The 17311-nt window shown below is 39.2% G+C and overlaps 1 protein-coding gene across 2 annotated transcripts; it reads right to left on the reverse strand.

The window, feature by feature from the left end:
- Nucleotides 1-8057: 8057 nt before the first annotated feature.
- On the reverse strand, nucleotides 8058-16971 carry LOC139916542 (galectin-9-like). Of its 2 annotated transcripts, XM_071905461.2 has the most exons (9): nucleotides 16853-16971; nucleotides 16219-16307; nucleotides 14296-14503; nucleotides 13722-13844; nucleotides 13439-13516; nucleotides 13192-13299; nucleotides 12443-12531; nucleotides 9383-9539; nucleotides 8058-8978 (listed from the first exon to the last, which is right to left on the reverse strand). In XM_071905461.2, the coding sequence occupies exons 1-9, from the start codon at nucleotides 16886-16888 to the stop codon at nucleotides 8832-8834; spliced, it is 1035 nt and encodes a 344-aa protein (XP_071761562.1). In that variant the 5' UTR covers nucleotides 16889-16971; the 3' UTR covers nucleotides 8058-8831. The 2 variants fall into 2 exon arrangements, with proteins under 2 accessions (XP_071761562.1, XP_071761563.1); XM_071905462.2 differs by lacking the exon at nucleotides 13439-13516.
- Between the last annotated feature and the right edge of the window lie 340 nt (nucleotides 16972-17311).

Here is a 17311-nt window from a genome sequence, read left to right on the forward strand (position 1 = left end):
TATTCATAAGTTAAATATGTTTTGTAAGATGTTAAGGGTCATATGTAATATTCAAAAGTTAAGGGTCTTTTCCGTACAAAATGAGACTTAGATGTGATAGTTTTCCAAATGTATGACGTGAAAGCATGATTAAAGGGAGAGGTCAAGATTTCTATCGTAAATAGAAGTAAGTAGTAAGTAAGTAAATACGTTTTATGTATTTATATTTTATGTATAATACACAAAAGCAGTGTGTGTATGTGTGTGTGTGAGAGAGAGTGAGGCTACATAATGTAATACTTCCATGAGCTACACTCTGAGGACCACATCAGTTTTCCTCCAGGTAAATCCACTGCACTTGCTATTTGAGAGATTAGATTATATTGATATATTGATGGCTTTGTTTATGACTCCATACTCAATAGAAATAAAGTTCTAAGTAACACAAACAAATGTTTGCAATGGCAATGTGAAGCTTTAGTAATAACTTAATTACCTAATTACGATTACTACAATATATTGTAGTAATCGTTACTGTCTCTTTAAGAAATCCCTTGCAGCAACACACAGTGCTATGTCTTTATCAAAAAAGAAATGCAAGAGGCAATAAATTAGAATCAATTCCTGAAAAGACATGTAGCTGTGAGCAGCTGTTTTAGTTCATTTAGGCAACGTATATTGTTACTGTCTCTTTATGAATCCCTTGCCTCGCGCATTTGTTTACTTTAAACCTGCAATAAGCAAGATCACACCTTATAACCAATCCTGAAACTATCATGTGTGGAGATTTCACTGAGACATAATGATATAAACCAATATCCACACAGCAGTTTTCACCTCTTTTCTAAAGCTTGTTGTCAAATTCTGCTCCGGAACAAAGCTCCTTCCGGACCATTCAGTAGCTTTTCATTTTTGTTAAACAAGCTTGGCAACCCCTCCCATTCCTGAATATTTTACTTAACTTGTTAAAGAGTAACTAAACCGCACACAAATCTGTGGTGAAGCCTGACATCTAATGGTGAAAAGTAGGTTACTGCACTGGCCATCTGCTATTGGCTGGCCACAGTACTTTGCTTTTGACAGTTGCATCATTTTGACTTTGCACATGTTGTCGTGATCGCGACATTAACATTTAATTTTGACATGGACAAAAGATTACAGGCTACTCAACATGTTAAGCATAACAGTATAGTACAGATCTATGGCATCTGACATACAGTTGATGCATTAATAATACTGGTTGAAAAGCCTGAGATGAGGAGTGTCGGTCTACTGTGAACAGAGACTCATGTTCTTCCCAAAGTTGGATAAATATAAGCACACAAATGTGTTTACTTATGATATATTAATATATATTAAGTCTGTGAGGGTGGACCCTGAGACTGGGCCATTCTTGCCACTGTGGTATACATCTGGGCCCTTTTCACGTACACAAAATCAACACATACTATGCAGTGGAAACACACTATATACTCATTTAACGTCACACTAAGTATATCAAGTATGAGTACTATGGGTTTCAAACACTGGGCAGGTTCCTGCCACGGCGCCATCCCTCAAATATTTGTAACCCTCAGAACCATTTTGATCTGCCACCGTACACCTCCACCCATTCCTGAGATTTCAGTTGCCTGACAATATCATCTGAAACCCATGGATGACAAACCATCTTCCCTATATAGACAGTCTTCAACACCGATCAGGACTGGATTTCCTCAGCCAAAATATCCTATATAATCTACTCTGTTGCTATGATTGATAATGATTGATTGATGATTGATTAATAAAAACATTAATTGGCAATGTGGGTCTAATATTTCCATATTTCTGTCCATTTGCCCTACTCTGTAGGCTGACAGTTTGCACAATTCTGATCTGTGTGCTTGCACATGAATGCTACTTCATCTGTAAATATGATCTGGTAATGAGAACAGCTAACAGTGTACATTTGCTCATCTGGAAACATTTCTGTATACAGGCTACCTCCATCTGTAAATGTGATAAGTTGAATATCTAACAATGCACATCGTAACATACCTTAGTTAACCTGTGTTTAAGGAATGTTTCGTTTTTCCAGGCCTTAATTAAAGACAGCTGGCTTGAATATTTGTAGCATCAGGAACAAAGAAACAGAAATCACCACTTTATACATATTTTAGCTATATCAGAAAATAATTTTTCTTTGACATATGACAGCCACAGTAAGTATATACAATGGTGCAACATTCAGAAATTGTTAATTTACGCAGTGGTTGGTGAGGTAACAATCTGGTTCGGCTACACATTGGTGACTTTACTGTAAATGAACAAATTATGTTACTAAGCTAAACAAAAATAGAAAACAATATTAGTGTCATGAAACTGAGATAAGTACCATCAAGTATGATAGCTAGACCAAGCTGCGGCCCAACCTGCAGCCTGCGGACGACGAGAAAATAAAAATATCTGCGGCCGGGGTTCACTCGTCGGAGAGCTAGACGGGAGCTGAAGGGGTTTAAGACCCACACACAGCTGGCTTTCTTTCTCCTACACATGTAAGTGAAATACCAATAAGGGTCTCAAATTGTGTTACCGAAGCTTTTAACAATTTTTTTTAGGACCAGTGTGGTTTATATATGCGGTTTTGTGTAATGGCATAGTTTATTGATGTAGTCAGTCAGTTTATTTATGTAGTCAGGCTACCTGTATGTAACCTAACCTAACAAATTAGCTTCACTTGTTGGTACATAGCCGGCTGCCGACGGAGAGTGGGGGTACAGAAGGGAAAGAAACCATAGTGACTTAGATCAGTGAGCAGACCATGGCGTTCCTCCTGTCCAGTGTGTGTGGGTTGTAATCGCATCGTTTAGTCCGCATTTGTCGTCTGGTTCCGACATCCTGTGTCCGGTTCAATCTGCCTTCTTCCAGCTTGATCGGCCGTAATCAACACATTTAATGCACCTCATACTCTGATTATGTTACTTGATTTGTGTTTAGTCTAGTTCGTTAGTGGTAGCATTTATGAGCTATGTTCACAATGACAGCGATCCTCCAAACATCTGTTAACTCAAATTGTCACAATAGCAAACTACTTCATAGTTTTAAAATAGGTAGAAATACTGTTTTAAACCAATTACTTTGTATTTAATTGTCAAATTCAATAGGTGAGCACCCATATTAATGTTTGATGTCATAATAATAATGAAAAATGCCATAAAATGTGTCATTTTTAACTATAAACTGCATACGTATATTACATTGTGCAGAATACAAACAGAACAGAGACTAAAGTGGACATCAAACATTAATATGGGTGTTCACTCATTTATTTGTGAGTTATGTTGTGTAAGATGAACTTTTGCATTAACCTAGTTAAGTGAATGGAAGGTGGAGCATGTTAACTTAGAATGGAAATGGGACAAGATGGCGGCCTGCATTTTTCGGTATTTTCTTTGTGTGTTTTAGTGATCTGAACTCGGTCCTATTAATGTAGGCCTATTTTGTAAAGTGATAGCTTTTGGTTAATTCTTAAAGGGAAATACTGATACCCACCACTATGCAGTATATTTGAAAGTGAGTTTGTGGTGCATGAATGTATAAAAGTTTGCTAGCATAATGCTAACTTGTTAGCCGTTAGCTAGATGATATGTGTTTTAATGGTATGTTGGTTAGCTATTATGTTAATTATTATTATGTTTCCATGAAGATGTACTGTAACTCAGCAGGTACACGATTAGTATTCAAGATAATTCCTGTGGAAACAACGCTGATGTACTGTGTTCAGATACAGTTTATTGCTATAAAGTAAAGAAGCTATAGGCTATGGTAGTGTAGCTATGGTAATGCTGTGGTAACCTAACCTAAGAGATGTATTGTGGTACCAATAAGTGTTTTTGTTTATTTAATTTTTATTATTATTTTGATACAAAAGACAAAAAGGAAAAAAAAAAGTGAAAAGAAAATAAGATGATTTATGATCTACATAAAGAGTTGACAAGCAGCACTGAAAACAACAGCTAAACTCTTAATTTCCCCCGTTTTCCCTGTTAAAAAAGGTTTATTAGTGTGCTTGCTGTAGGCAAAGCACACTATTACTATTGCCTTTTTTCTTGTTATCACTAGAAAACATGTCTCAATGTGTTCATGGGATCCCAACCCCTTGGGACCTGTAACACATACCTTCTCCATTGTCCTCAACTTCTGTACAAACTGACTCAGTCACTTTTAACCTGAAATAAAAATAAAAATAAAAAAGCATCAGCCACTTTATATTTCTCCTCCTCCTCTGTGAAATTTCTGAGTGCATGTAGGGCATTCTTTTTGTTTCTCTGTATTCATGGTCAAGGTCTTTGGGTAGAAGAGTTTTCCCCTGAACACACCACAGTCCCGGCCCCACTGAGCTGGTCTTTGTGCCAGGTGATGTGTCACCTTCTATAGAGTACAACAGGTGGTGACATCAGCTGGCACAAAGACCAGCCAATAGCCAGTGCAGTATCCTACTTTTCACCATTAGATGTCAGGCTTCACCACAGATTTGGGTTTAGTTACTCTTTAACAAGTTAAGTAAATGTGATTAATCACCATGAGCATGAAAATGCCTTAGTCATTGCCACATGGTTGATCAGGAAGTCAGTTTCAAAATGATTACATTTAATTGTTTATCAAAACATGCTCTATTTAATAGAAAAGCGAAGGTCTTATATCAAATATGATCGCAAAGGCCAAGGTGTGTGTGTGTGTGTGTGAGTGAGAATTGAATTAGACCCACAACACCTCAAGAAGGCTCAGCAGTGTATTCCACATTGGAGTGTATTCCACCCCCCTCTTTGCCCAGACTCAACAGACCCAAGTCCACTACACTACTGTCGCTGTCACCTGCACCTTGTTATCAACAACACTACTTTACAATACACACTACCATCGATATCCCTTTCTGTTCAGAACATGAAGTTACACGTTACATCTGAACCCTACCAAGTCACACATACTATGAAATTTACACCCTACACTTGCCCAAGCAGACAGCAGATACCCGACCAACTCAGCAGTCTGCATATCCACATTGTATCTGCTTAGGCAAAGCTAAATCTGACTGGCCCTGCTGGCTTGTCTGGCAGCTTCTCATCGAATGCCAGGGCCCGCTCAGCTGTCCAGCCACCCTCAGTGTTTATCTAAGTCACATGATTAATCAGAGGCCCCATTTGTGCGGGCTTTAAGTATGGTTGCTACCAACTTAATCGGCAAACAATACAATACAATTAAAGTAGCATTTTCATTTTTGTCCACAAAATCAAAAGTCACAAACTGTGATTTTGTTGTTTCTGCATTTTGTGTTGTTTCTGCATTTTGTGCTCCGAAAAAATCTAAATAATGAAGTGGAAATGACAATGGCACAAAGATTGGAGGAGGGGGGTGAGAGAGCAGAGAAGAATGGCTATTCAAAGAGAGGAGAAGGATAATGCAAGTTCTCTAGTCCACTCTACCTGGTCATAAGCTGTGAGCTTGATGGCAGTCTATTGGGCAACTTTGAGGACATTGGTCTCATTGCCCCTCCACAGCAACTCCAGTCCTCCCTCTTTCCTCATGGCTCTGAGGCCGCTCAGTAGATTCCCTTTAAAAGGGGTGGAACCATGGACCTGGGAAAGCACAGTAAGAAGCGGTCACTCCAAACTGACCTGGAGGGTGCATCTTTACTGTGCCAACACTTACTAGGGGCTTTGTGCAAGGCAATACGTCTAATGTTCTGCTGGGGGTGAGGGATGGTCTCTGCAGGTTGCTATGAAGTCTTTACATTAAGTTTTACATTGAGTCATTTCAAGTCAATGCCTTAAAGGGCCTTAAATGAAGTGAAATATAGCTGTTTCAGAGGTCTTGAAAATATTGCTCTCTCCAAATGCTACTTTTTAGTGAGATCTCAACCCAGTGACACCGGTCTAAATTCTAGTAGGTGTACTGCTTTTCACTTTTCATGTTTAATTTTGGAGCAAGACTAGTCTTCAAACTTGACTTACGTGGCATTGAAACGTTTTTACTTAGAAATTTAACTTGAAACCTGCAGACACCCTGGTCTCTCTGAAGCTCTCCAGCACAGATCAAAAACAAATGTTCACCGATTGGTGGGACGATCACCAACTAGTTTGCACGCAGTCCAGACTGATAAGTGAAGTCAAACTGAACTTACCTGGTGATAGACTTTGAATTGGTCGATGGGAGCAGTGGCTGTTCGGGATACAGCTCCAGCCACCAGATGCTTCCACACTAAGCCAGACCTCTTCTCCTGGTTGAAGGGTTCACCTGGGCCCGTCAGCTGCTCATTTTCCTCGCTGGTGTTTAGAGGCTGGCCACAACTTTCCTTGCTCAGGGAGAGTGCATTTGAAATGTTGCTAAAAATCATCACAAAGTAGTATGTCTACTATCTGGATCTGGTCTACTATCACAAAATGATTCAATAAAGTAAGGTGATTGTTACCTCCGCCAAGGAGGTCATGTTTTCGGTGCCGTTTGTTTGTTTGTCTGTTAGAAGGATTACGGAAAAACTACTGGCCCGATTTTCATGAAACTTTGTGGAAGGGTGTAGCATGGGCCAAGGAAGAACCCATTACATTTTGGAGCGGATCCGGATCCGACTCACGAACGAGCAATAATAGCACGAACCTTGGCGGAGGTCTGCGCTCTCCGAGTGCCCTTCTAGTTTGAATTTAGGATGCAGTCTACATTGGATTCTAGGTCAGCAACAACTTGGCAACAGATTTAAAGGAGATGTTCTCGAATTTGTAGCATCTCAAGAAGGAAGGTGGATCAGTACAGTCAGTAAGCTAGACAATACAGTATTCATTATTTGTAATGTATATGGCCATAATTCACAATCTAACAATAAGCTATTAATTCACACTCTTAAAATAGCTACCCCCTACCTAGGGGGGTCTGGGGGCATGCTCCCCCAGCAGATATTTTTTGCAAAATGCTTCATTTGAATGCATTTTTAGAGAGAATTTTAACTTGAACTTGAGGTTAAACAAACATCCCTAAAGGTCTAAAATATCCTCAGCATAACATTACACAGATAACTAAAACACTTGTATCCTGATGGTAACTACTACTGACAAGGATGTCGATTTCATTTTACAAGTGCTAGGGGCATTTAAGGCAGGGGGGCTGGAAGATGTTTTGCTCACTATATGTGCAATTTTGTGTATTGTGACTTTATTTGGCATGACTCCTGGCACCTCTAGTATTGAAGATCATTTTGGGGATCCGAGTAATTTTACTGCTAGAACCCAAGTTTTTGATGGTGTTTTTATCATCATTTACCCTCAAAAACAAATTAGGGCACATGACAAATACTGTGATAATTTAACAGGTATTGTGATAATCTGACTGTTGACCTTATTACCCCCAAAAAGAGCTTTTCACAGAAGCACATAACAGTAAATAATTGTTAGCTTGAATCTTAAATTGATAAAATTAAAGATCTTATGCCTCTCTATATTTGAACGGAATTCTTGTATATAATTATTATAATTTGATGGAAGATTTCCATCACACTGAGCACTAACAGCTGCATACATAAACACAAAAAGGCTATAGTGAAGCCATGGGTAGTGCAGTGTCCTGTCTGTATTTTCTCAAAGCAGACTTTGCTATACACAATAGTTCCCAGATCTTTGTAGTCTAGTTAGTTTTATAGTATTTTTATGTTTGTCCCACATGATGAAATCGAGAGGGACTATGGATCGGCCCACGTCCGTCCATCCGTCACACACAATATGTTAGACGCCGCTGATCAGATTTTGACGAAACTTTGGGGAATGATGCTTATCATTGCTCCATTGTGGCATTTTTAAATTGTACCCAGAGGGGGCCCAAAGAGGGACTGCATCATGTGTGGGGGATGACATGTTTACTGTTGCCTTGTTCAGTTTTAGAATACTTGCAGTTTAGTTTATTTATAGGTTAGAATTGGTGGACAACTAAACTATAAAAGCTAGTAACTAGATAGCTATTTCCTTTCCTTTTATTACGTTGGTTTTGGAAACTTGAAACCTTCTGAACCTTCCCTTGAGCCAAGTTGTGAGAAAAATAGGAGACCACACATGGAATCAAATGTTTAAGATTTATTAACCAAAATATAAGATTAACCACATACCAACATAAAGTATGCCAATCAGTAACATCAGTGGTGTATGAAGTGCATGGATGAGTGAAAGAGGTGTAAAAGACAAACACAAAGCTACCCCCAAAACACCAAACCTAACACCAAGGGGGAGAGAGAGAGAGAAATACTGACTCAGTCAGCTTATATATCTGAAGAGCTGGCCAGCACAGGTGTCAGATGTTACACTGACGATCCAGTCACCTAAAGGGAAGAACAGACAGAACTTCCTCCAGACGGCACTAGAGGGCCATCACAAAACCTTTTGAAATTAACTGCCATGTCCTTAGTTTTGACAACATTTAACTCAAAGTAGAATTCATCACTCCATGACACATTGCCACATTATATTTTAATTTCACAAAACACTGTCACAATATATACATCATTTTGGAATTAAGAAGCAGTGCATTGCTCAACAGCACATTGATTAGTCTCAAATCCAAATTTACAAGTGGTGTGTGAGCAATAACACAGCAGCTCCTACTTTTCATGGGTTCACTAGCATATACATTATGAAGATGGGAATTACTATTTGCAAGATCAATAAACAGGAATGTTCATAGCAAAGTAAAGTATCCAAAGTAATATCCAGTGTAATTAATTACCATGACTTCATTGATACATGGAAAAAGCAGTGGTTTTGTGGTGGTAGTGAGGGAAACAGCGACCTCTGTAAGGCATCATTAATACAAGATGCAGGTCCTGGATCTCTAGTGAACTACAGCAAGACAGAGGTCAAGCTGAGGTCCCCGTCAATCTCCAGGATGTCAATCTGTTGGAGGGGGGTGTGGCGGTGTTTGTAGATGGGTGTCTGATTCCCGTTGACCACAATCCTGAACATGTGAGCCTCACAGCAAATGGTCAGCTGAAACAAAAAAGGAAGTCTTACAGTCACCCACTTTGACGAGACTCCATGCAGGTTACTGTGAAACTAACTCATATTTATTGTACAATTGATCAGTACACTGGTGATGTATGATATCTGATAGAGACATGCCATTTGGCAATGATATTGTTGGTGATATTGGTGGTGGCTTATGATGCTGATGGGCCAGATAGTGGCACCGTAAACAATGGTGGCACTGTAAGTCCTTTTTACACCAAATGTGGTATACATACATATGCAGCCGGACTTGCTCCACAACTTTGCCACTGGTGGTCCCAGTGCAGTGGCAAAGTTGTGGAGCATGTCCACCATATTGAATTTTCTGCAATGCCTTCAAAATAACCCATCAACTCAGTATGTTAGTAATGTATTTGTATTTGTACCGTGAATGGCTGTCCCCGGTGGAAGGGCATTCCTCCAGAGCGCTCCTCACTCCCCCACTGCTCCCTCAGCTTTGTGTTTCGAACCACCGTGTTCTCAGAGAAACGTGGGTTGTAATGCAGAGCGATGCCAGAGTGAAAGCTTAAATTCACATGGAACCTGAGAGAAAACAGTAGAACATGACATTTGGCCTCAAGAATAAGAATAAAAAAGAGTAAATAATAAATGATGACGGTGATTGCCTTTCCCTAAACCACTAAGTAATTTAGAAAAATGTCAGCTCTGGATTAAGCTTTGTAGAAGACACTCACAGCTCAGTAAGATCACCATAAGAATCACATATTTGATTATTCTTTTTTTCTTCTATTCTCAGTATATTTAGTTAGCTAAGTAACGTTTTAGTGTATTGACAGTGCTTACTGTACTCTCTTTGATTTATCTATAGCACTGATATGACTAAGTGCTCCGCTTGAGGATGATGTAGGCCTGACTGTTTCAGTGAAATCATACAGGAATGCAAGGTTTCCAGAGGTTATCAATAAATTCAGCATGGAATGTAATAATGAGCAGTCATAGAAAGTATAATATTGCTGGTGAATGATACTGATAAACTGAATTACATTTCGGTTACCTAGGTTTGAGCTCTATACACGCACATCTGCATACTTGCGCACAAACGTGCATGCGCACACAATATCCCGTTATACCAAGATGTAAATCTGGCAACCATAAGTCTAATCTCACAAATCTCCTAGCAACCACGTCTGTCTCCATCATGTAGACCCAGAATTGGCTGTTAGTTAATAATGTCTCAATATATAACAACCAGCCAGGCTAGAAAAAGAGAGATAATTTAAAAACATTACTGTGGTGTGAGTGTAAGCCAATTCAATTCAGATTCAGATTCAGACAACTTTATTCATCTCTGAAAGGGCAATTTGTTGCAGCCTACATGACCATAACCACAAAAAACATGTCAAACACGCAAGACAAATATCAAATAGAAGTACAATACGTTAGTCAATAAAAGTTATAATAAATACACAATCAAAAAAAGTGCTCAAAGTGCTCATTCAGCAGCTTAAAGGATAAGGCTGGTGTTTTTTAATGCATTGCTTACGTCAACAAATCCTATGAAAATAACAAAATCAAAAAAGATTTTGTTTTGCCAACAAGTCTCTTCCATGTAGCCGGTGCCCAATGAAGCCATGTCCCAGCAGCCATAGAACTCCATTGTATAAAAAAACGATTAAAAACACATCAAAGAGCCATGCCGTTGCTCTGGCAGCATATTTCATCATCTCGATGCACCGGGCCGGCCGACTTTTTCCTCAAACAACTTAATAAGCCGGCTGTAAACACGTTTTCCATCTCAGGAAAGTAGTTCCGTAGCACCGAAAATAGTCCCCGGCGTAATGAAGAATTTGTTCCCATTTGAATTTGATTTGGTAATAACTACAACAGCCTGACTTTTCGTGGTAACAGTTAGCGATTTTTAAAATTGAAACTATGTCTTTGTGAGCTGTATTTCAAGGTTTTTAGCTTACAATTGGAGCCAATGACTTCGGGATTGACGGCTAAACGGTACGTGGTAAGTCAGAAAGTAACGGGAGTAGAGCAAACGCATTGTTGATTTTGTTATTTTCATAGGATTTGTTGACCGTAAACAATGCATTAAAAAACACCAGCCTTATCCTTTAATAGCAGAGGGGATGAATGATTTGGAGTACCGATTAGTTCTCCTAGGGGGCACTGTGTACCTGTGTCCTGAAGGCATTAGAATGAATTCATTTGCCAGGACATGACTGGGCTGATACATTATGTTTTTTGCCTTGCTCAGTATCATCCTCTCCCAGAAAGAGCCCAAGTCTCTTAACATTATAATAAGTAGTATATAAGTAAAAGTGAATCATCTGATAATGTAGATTTGTTTCAAATTGTAGGTTACTATGTCACAGTAAATTGTCTTGTCTCTAGCCCTAGTCTCTACTCCAAAACAGTCTGAGTTGAAGACTCAGTTAACCTGAACAAACTGTTGGCTTTTGGCTTTGTTAGCTAGCTAACTAACCAGAATGCTAATTTAGCAAAGCAACAGATATTAATGTTTATGTTATATAAAGCCCTGGCACTTCCTGGAACTCTCTCTTCTCTCTGCTTGCTGTTGGCCTGTTGTCTGTGTTTTGTGAGCTCATGGCCAATGTCTTTCTTTTGTTTCATTTCTGTCACTAAGGCCAATCTTATGTTTGTTTGTATGATAAGAAAACTGGAGCAGGTAATGGGCCCTACATCTGTTAGACGTAGCAAAGTCAAGTTGTTAGACCACTAGGTCAGGAGTGGATGCCACCCTTTGTAAATTGTGTTTGGTTAGTTGGAGCAGGCAGTCAGGAGTAGGCTTTTGTTTCAATTTTCTTTTCTCTAGATAGTTAGTTAGACCTCTCCTGAGTTATTTCGATTTAATTTTATTCTTTACTTTGGTTTGGCATCCCTCTGGCTCCTTGTTTTCCTTGGTGTTTCAACACCTCCCTTGTAAATAGTGAATATTGTAACTACCTGTAAAAACAAACACTAAACAATATTTCACTTTATTCTTATGTATCAGTGTGTTTCTGTCTGGCTGCCAGAGTATTTCACCTGAAAGTCCTCTATATAGGCTTTAGGTACTGTCACCTGCTATGGCCAAAATGTCTCATTTGTGACCTCAATAAACCTCTATCAATGCAAATATTTCTGTTGGTCTGCATTGTTTTTATCATTCACTTAACTGTATTTTTGTCCTATGCTTATTTCTCCCTATTATGTTTTTATTAATCTAAAGGTTCAAGGCAGGTGCTGGACCCGGAAGTAACACAATATCTAAAAAAGAAAGTCTGCACACTATAGCTCCCTTTTGCTGTTTTATTGGCACCTCAAAGTAAGTGACGTTTCTTCAGACTGAAGAAGAGTAGTGTGCTCAAAATGTCACTTACTTTGTGGTGCCAATAAAGGTGTGGTGTGCGGACTTTCTTTTTTAGATATTGTGTATAAGTATACTGTCTTCAAGGAAATCAATAATTAATCCAGACCTTGTGGCATTGGGACTAATTATCCCCTGGATAGTGATGGTCCTGCCGGGGTGAAGTCCACCACTGAGAATGCTCTTGTAAGGAACAGCCTGTATGCAGATGGAAGTGGAAAGGAATAACAATTGTCTAGAAACTAAGAGAGCAGTGCCATATACAGTAAATGCTTTCTTAATTCTTCCTTGCAGTGATCTGGGATGTAACATTAGTGCAAAGATAAAACCATGTCCAGACCACATTACAGCTTAAGTAATTTGTGATCATTTATTCAGGAGGAAGAAGGCTGCAACTTGGACAAGTAGGGGAGAGCTGGGACAAAAAAACCACAGACATTTTATTGTGTAACACACAAGTTAAGACACGAGTTGTGAAGTCATTACGTTTATACTTCCGCCCACAACTCCTCTTTGTCCCGACAGGCAGGGACAAAAGACGCAGTGCATAATTTTTTACCTTTAGGCTAATTAGATTGGAATCGTTTAATAAAGAAATTATTGTTGCTGATGTTAGAGCACGTGTCAGTTGCTTATCATTAAGTATGGTTACTCTGCCCATTGATCTTTGAGTAATTAGGAACAAACCAAAAAGTGCTTCTTTTGTCCCGGATCTCCCCTATCATTAATGCTAAAAGTATTTCAGCAGACAGTATTTCAGGTTTTAGATATACAAACATTACTCAGAGGCAGAGCTACTCTGGAGGCAGAAATAATCTCATTGGTTGAGTTAAACCTCAACCAATGAGTTAAACTCACAGGCATTGCTGGTGGAAATCCTGGTTGTGGGGGGAATCCTGGATAAGCAGGAAACCCTGGCTGCGGGGGGAAGGCTGACTGCGTAGGAAATGAGCATTGTGGAGGGAACTAAATATGAAAAGAAACCGCTTACATTAGTCTCATCTTCAATATATTCCTCAACCATCTATCTACTGCGATGTCATCTGAGCACCAAAATTACAAAAGAAATCTTGCCAGGTGAGAAAAAGATACAAAATCACTTCACCCTAGATGATAATTTATTCAGGTGAGGCCTGAAACCATGCTTCACTCTGATGTTGGTGCTGGAGTTAGGTGTCTGTATCTATGATGGATATGCAGAATGATAAACACCAGTTAAACTTGTGTGAATTGGCAAATCTTTTTTCTAATATTCTAAGTCAGTTTCATTATTTAACCCAGTTGGCATAATTCTAGGATCAATTTGCTTTAAATTAGAACTTCACATATATCAAAAATATTTGGTGCAATGCTGTTTTTTTTTTTACATGCAGTTGGGCTATCCTCACCATAAAGCTGCTCTGGAAGGCAATGGAGAAAACCTCTACTTTCCCTGCCACTGAGATTGTATCCACCATGCTAAATGGGATACGATGTCTGTAGTCCATCAAGTGGCAGCCATTGACAGTCAACTGTGGAGAGGAAACAAAATTTATCAAACAAACGAACAATTTTCAAACAAACAATTTCAACACAATTTGTAGTTTAGGGGGAGAAATGAAACCTCCTTCAATCATGGCTCTCTAGGCTGTAATATTACTCTATATAAACTACGAAGCTATAGTCATTTGTGAATTCAAGTTGTTATTAGTTGAATCCAACAAACTTATATAGTAATAAAGAGAAATAGTGCATGCTAATAGAGTATAAGTATAAGTTACAGTATGTTTATCTGTAGATTGCTGATTTCCCATGTGTAATAAATCCCACCACTGACCATCATAATACTCAAAAATAATTCACTTAAAAGAGTGTGCACTTTATGTATGTCGGTGTTATTAGCAGTGGGGTTTGACCGATATGGGTTTTTGAAGGCAGACAACAATATTTTTGGATTGAAGCGAGCTTTATTATGAGGCAAACCTGGTAGGCGTCGTGCCGGACTGTGATCACGAGGGTGAAGCTGGAGCCGACGGGAAATGGGGAGTTGAGCTTCCTCTCTTCAGACCCCCAGCTGCCGTATTGCAAGGTATTGGTAACCACATAATGAAGGAAACTGTCATACCGCGGGTTAATATGGAGAGCAATGTCTGCATTGGCCTTGGACCCACTCTGTAAATTAACATGGAACCTAGAGAGAGAGAGGGAGAGATCATCCTATACATTATTATTAATTATACAACAGTTAGTTCCAGTTGAGTAATTTGATTACTCGACCGAGTAATCGGTCAACAGGCATTCCATGAGTGCGATATACAGTATAACAGCACTGGGACTTTTTACTATATGTATCACTCCGCTACACAGGTGTTCTAATATAGGCTAACCTTGATTAGGCTACACAAAACTTAATTCGCACCCAGTAGCGACAGCGAAAATACGGATACATTTGACATTAATTATTAACGGCTGTCAGAGGAGGACGAGGGGGAAGAAAGCAAGATGAATTTGTCTGCGCAAACCTCAAAGTAGCTAGCTGGCTTGCAGTCGGGAAACAGTTTACGTGTTGCTTGGCAACACTTGGTAGTGGAATCCTGAGGGAACTGTTTTTGTTGGCGGAGACGAATAAAAGACAAAAATCATCTGTTGTCTCAAATTACCATTACTTGATAATTAGCTTTGTTTATACAACTGTTGTATAAAAGCAGTAGCACACTCAAGGTCGTGCTGTTGTACTGTATATCAGCACTGCATGATTATCTATGACCGAATCACAGCCGTGCTGATATACAGTACAGCACTCCCTCTCTTGTGATATTGCTGAATTGTTGAATTGTTATTGAATGTTTCTTTATTATAATATTACTGATTTTTGTGAAGCTACTACCAGACATCTGTTAATCTTTGTAATATCACCTGAATTGATACTGTATTGCTTTGGCAACGTAGGCTACTTTTCTGTCATGCCAATGAAGCAGATTTCAATTGAACTAAGAAAAAAAGTCAGAGAGAAAGTTAAAGAGGGAACACAAAGAGAGAGACAGACCACTTCCTGTCAGATTGCTGGAAACAATGGACCTGGGAAGTAAGAGCCATTCTCTTTGGTATTACTGCTCAAGCCAACAGTGCTACTGTTATAGTAATCATTTCATGTTAAGTAAAACATGCCCTAAGACAGGTTTCCTTGGTTATTTCCATGTCACAGACCCCATAATAGACACTCAATTGAGCCATTGACCCCCATTTGATCAGGATCTACAGTGTGAAAAATGTTGTACCCCCCTTTAGTTTTTGCACATAAAAATATATAGAATTTTCTCATTACTTTAGTGTAATAGAAAACATTGTATAGGTCTCAGACAAAGAAAGTCAAATAATTTCATTTTAAAACAATTTTGTAGGCCAACAAATTGTGCAAAAATGCAAGTAGTGTACAAACATTTTCATAACACTGTAGCGCCTATAAGGGAAGATTTTAGTTGTTGATTTAGTACTGAATTGTAGAACTGTTTGCACTGTAGAGTAGACAGAGTGAAACCTAGAGTAGAGAAACCTTGGATTTCTTATACATTCTCTGATTGGAATAATTTGTAGTAAATTAAATTACAGTGAAATTTAACTAACTCATGTTGCTGGGAACCCACTGGAGCACCTTCAAGCCCCCCTGCTGGCGCCTGCCCTTTGAGACAGGGCGATAGAAACCTTGGATTACAATTCATTCTTATACATTCTCTTTATTAGAGAATGTATAATAAGAATAATTAGAATAATTCGTAGTGAATTAAATTACAAATTAAACTATTCCTCATGTTGCTGGGAACCCTCTGGAGCCCCTTCAAGGCCCCCTGCTGGCGCCTGGACCCCACTTTGAGAAGCTTTTCCCCAAAAAGTGAAAGGATGTCTGACCTGTCCGCTCCAGGCAGGACTCGTCCAGTAACGGTGATGATCTTCCCATCTTGCAGACCGCCGTGGATAGACCCAGTGAACGGGATTCGCTAGAAAGGACACGAGTTTTCAGGAAATTAGCTTTTCTTCATACTAAACAGTAGAGTCGGGCACGCCCATAGTCATCTACTGATAGCCTACTGATGATAAGGCGTTTTATGAAGCAGCATTGTTGACTGATAAATGTGGCTCAAATGTGGACTACCAAGCAGCACTTTATTTCATAATCACCCTCCAATTTTGGTGCACGAAGATTATGGAAATAACCGGGGAACCAATACTAAAAGTCGAAAATGTATTGAAATAAGTGCTCTTTGGCGTATTGGATGTATGCCGAATAGAATAATGGAACTTCATGATTCGTTAAAGATCTTATATAATTGTTCTACGAGCTTACACCTTTGCCGATAAGCAAGGCAGCAGTAAATTGTCAAATTTTGGGTGGAGTTTGGCAACGCTTTCTCTCCCGCTACACTAGAGAGAAGGGAACGTATCGGGGATAAAAACCCTGACCCAAACGTTCTATCGTTGTGTCTTCATCATTTATTTTCCCAGAGGCAAAATTACTTCAAATACAATGTTTTAATATACTTACAGGGTTGTGAAAGGGCGACTGCTGATGAAATGCCATTATTCCAAATTGGAGACAGCAAGGGTTTGCTGAGCTGCAGGAAGTTTCCTCTGGACGGTCACATAAAGGTTTCTGCAGATAACCGTTTTATACCTCAGATAGGTTTCGATTTCCCACAGTAGGCGTTGTAATAGTCAAAAATGGACCGACCTAACCCTTCCCCTCAGACCTCTGAAATATGTCTTGCAGTTTTCCCTTATCTAAGTTGGCATTATTGCACTAGTTTAATATCTGGTAGCCTAATCATGACACAGTGAAATGCTTGAGAATAACAGTAGGCTACCCCAGATACCAGAGTGGCATTGAATCAACATTGAAATATGGTCAAAAGCGTTGAATTTTGGTCAAGGTTGAAAAATCAACATTGAACCAAAATTGATATTTCGATTTTCAACATTGAAAATGTGATATTAGGGGGGGGGG

The sequence above is a fragment of the Centroberyx gerrardi genome, chromosome 6 (assembly GCF_048128805.1).
Source record: "Centroberyx gerrardi isolate f3 chromosome 6, fCenGer3.hap1.cur.20231027, whole genome shotgun sequence".
Taxonomy (NCBI): domain Eukaryota; kingdom Metazoa; phylum Chordata; class Actinopteri; order Beryciformes; family Berycidae; genus Centroberyx; species Centroberyx gerrardi.

What these genes read in the sequence shown, in the direction of transcription:
- LOC139916542 (XM_071905461.2), bottom strand. Translation starts at nt 16,888, where the DNA reads ATGGCATTTCATCAGCAGTCGCCCTTTCACAACCCT. An exon ending in AGTCGCCCTTTCACAACCCT is followed by an intron (nt 16,308 to 16,852) that starts GTAAGTATATTA and finishes TGTCCTTTCTAG; the next exon opens with CGAATCCCGTTCACTGGGTC. An exon ending in GTCCTGCCTGGAGCGGACAG is followed by an intron (nt 14,504 to 16,218) that starts GTCAGACATCCT and finishes CTCTCTCTCTAG; the next exon opens with GTTCCATGTTAATTTACAGA.